This window comes from Oncorhynchus masou, unplaced genomic scaffold, assembly GCF_036934945.1.
Source record: "Oncorhynchus masou masou isolate Uvic2021 unplaced genomic scaffold, UVic_Omas_1.1 unplaced_scaffold_11132, whole genome shotgun sequence".
In the NCBI taxonomy this organism is placed as follows: Eukaryota; Metazoa; Chordata; class Actinopteri; order Salmoniformes; family Salmonidae; genus Oncorhynchus; species Oncorhynchus masou.
The window spans coordinates 5,679-8,162 of record NW_027000861.1 but is presented as its reverse complement, the minus strand read 5'-3'; the positions used below and the strand labels follow the sequence as shown (position 1 = coordinate 8,162).

General features: G+C 45.5%; 1 protein-coding gene across 1 annotated transcript; it reads left to right on the top strand.

Moving 5' to 3' along the window:
* Positions 1 to 64: 64 nt before the first annotated feature.
* LOC135529192 (5-aminolevulinate synthase, non-specific, mitochondrial-like) lies at positions 65 to 2,124 on the top strand (the record flags this gene model as incomplete). The annotated part of the gene is made up of 3 exons (XM_064958053.1): positions 65 to 333; positions 1,174 to 1,336; positions 1,718 to 2,124. Coding segments are annotated over 3 exons (593 nt in total), but the record flags the coding sequence as incomplete, so codon positions are not given.
* Between the last annotated feature and the right edge of the window lie 360 nt (positions 2,125 to 2,484).

Sequence of the window (2,484 nt, the reverse complement as noted above, 5' to 3'; positions counted from 1 at the left end):
AGAAAGTCTCCTTTAACGCCCCCCCAAAAAGTGTTTAATTCGTGTTATTGCTATTTTCTTCCAGGCAAGGCGTTTGGCTGTGTTGGAGGCTACATCGCCAGTACCGACGCCCTGGTGGACACGGTGCGTAGTTACGCTGCAGGCTTCATATTCACCACGTCTCTGCCTCCCATGCTGCTGGCGGGTGCCCGCGAGTCCATCCAGACCCTTAAAGGGGAGGAGGGGCGCGCCCTCCGGAGGAAACACCAGCGCAACGTCAAGCTGCTGAGACAGATGCTCATGGACTCCGGACTGCCCGTCGTCCACTGTCCCTCTCACATCATCCCTGTCAGGGTGAGAATCACTACATCTTAGGGTTCAGCACTATAGCGTGAATGAAATTTTAAAGGCAATGTTTCCACTTTCATTGAGACTGCACTCACGGTAAACTCTGCTTATGTCAGCTCAATCAGAAATTACCTTTAAATGTAAGGTGCGCTGAATTAATACAATCAAGCCCTTAATCTTCCCAAAAATGAGACTGACCAGGTGAATCCAGGTGAAAGATATGATCCCTTATTGATGTTGCTTGTTAAATCCACTTCAATCAGTGTAGATGAAGGAGAGGAGACTGGTTGAAGAAGCATTTTAAAGCCTTGAGACAATTGAGACATGGGTTGTGTATATGTGCCATTCAGAGTGAATGGGCAAGACAATATATTGAAGTGCCTTTGAACAGGGTATGGTAGTATGTGCCCTGGTAGGTTTAGAGAACTGCACCATTGCTGGGTTTTTCAAGCTCAACAGCTCCCGGTGTGTAGAATGGTCCACCACCCAAAGGACATCCAGCCAACTGGACACGAATGAACTGTGGGAAGCATTTGAGACATGGCCCAACATCCCTGTAGGATGCTTTCGACACCCGAAGAATTGATGTTCTGAAGGCAAAAGGATGGGGGGGGGTCATGGCTTTACTAGAGCCCAGAGTTATCCCGGACCAGAACTCCTGGCCCTGCAAATTCTCACACCTAGAGAGCATAGTGTTCTCCATCAGCCTTGTCACTGTTTATTGACAACCTCAGCGTTACGACACTTTGACCTAAAACACCATTATTATTATTGTTGATAGACCTCAACATTGTCACTATGGACGTACTCAACGTGGTCTCACATGCATGGATGGATTTATTGCAGGTGTCCGACGCGGAGAAGAACACGGAGATCTCTGACATCATGATGAGTCGTTACAACATCTATGTCCAGGCCATCAACTATCCCACGGTTGCCAGGGGGGAGGAGCTTCTTCGCATCGCCCCCACGCCACACCACACCCCTCAGATGATGATCTACTTTGTCGGTAAGAGACATGTTCGGTGTAGCTGGCAAGTAAACAGGAAGTGACTGCGGTCAATGGTTTCTCAAACGTTGTTTTTGTTGTGAACCTCTAGTCGTGTTCAGTATGAGGCATAAAACTGAAGGGAATGGTTTTTTTTTGGGGGGGGGGGGGGTCAATGGATCAACTCCCACTTTAACACCATGTTTATCCAGATATACAACTAAAGTATACTTCTGTGACTGGACAAATAATAATAATTTGTTTGATCCCGTGAAGTCCCCGGTAGTAAAAGATAAACTTGATGTTTTGTAAAACCTGGTTTTCAGTAAGCATGAAACCTACTGAAATAGCCAAGTACATCCTCCTTTAAAAACAATATTGTCCCCCCCCCCCCTCTTTCAGAGAAGTTGGTTCAGACGTGGAAGGAGTCCGGCCTACCTCTGAAGTCCCAATCTTCAGCGGGCTGTAACTTCTGCCAGCAGCCGCTACACTTTGAGCTGATGACTGAGGGAGAACAGTCTTACTTCAGAGGCCTGAGCCACCCCATCTCCGCTCACGCATGATGACACCTGGGAATACACGAAACCCCATTCCTCCGTCACGGTCATTGGCACCTTTTTATTACCTTGCCAGTGCGCTACTTTATCCACCACGGGGCCGTAGGGCTCTCGTCAAAAGTAGCACACTAGCAAGGGAACAGGGTACCGTTTGTGACATCATAGACTGTATATTTTGTATTTTATAAGTGTCATAACTTATTGATTATTCCATGGGCACTAGATTGTCTAAATAAATAAATATAACTTTAATGTTTTCCTGTTGTGTTATTGTCACGTTTACTTGGTCACATTTTTTTTTTAAGGTTGTTTGGTTTGAACATGAAGTACACCCCAATGAGGAGGCTATATCCAATAGTGTCCTATATTTTTATTTTACCAATCATAGCACAGTATGATATGGCGGTAAAATGCATCCAATTACAATTCAGTATGTTTACACATGAATATTGCAGCTTATTTATTTTACCTTTATTTAACCAGGCAAGTCAGTTAAGAACAAATTCTTATTTTCAATGACGGCCTGGGAACAGTGGGTTAACTGCCTGTTCATGGGCAGAACGACAGATTTGTACCTTGTCAGCTTGGGGATTTGAACTCGCAGCCTTCCGC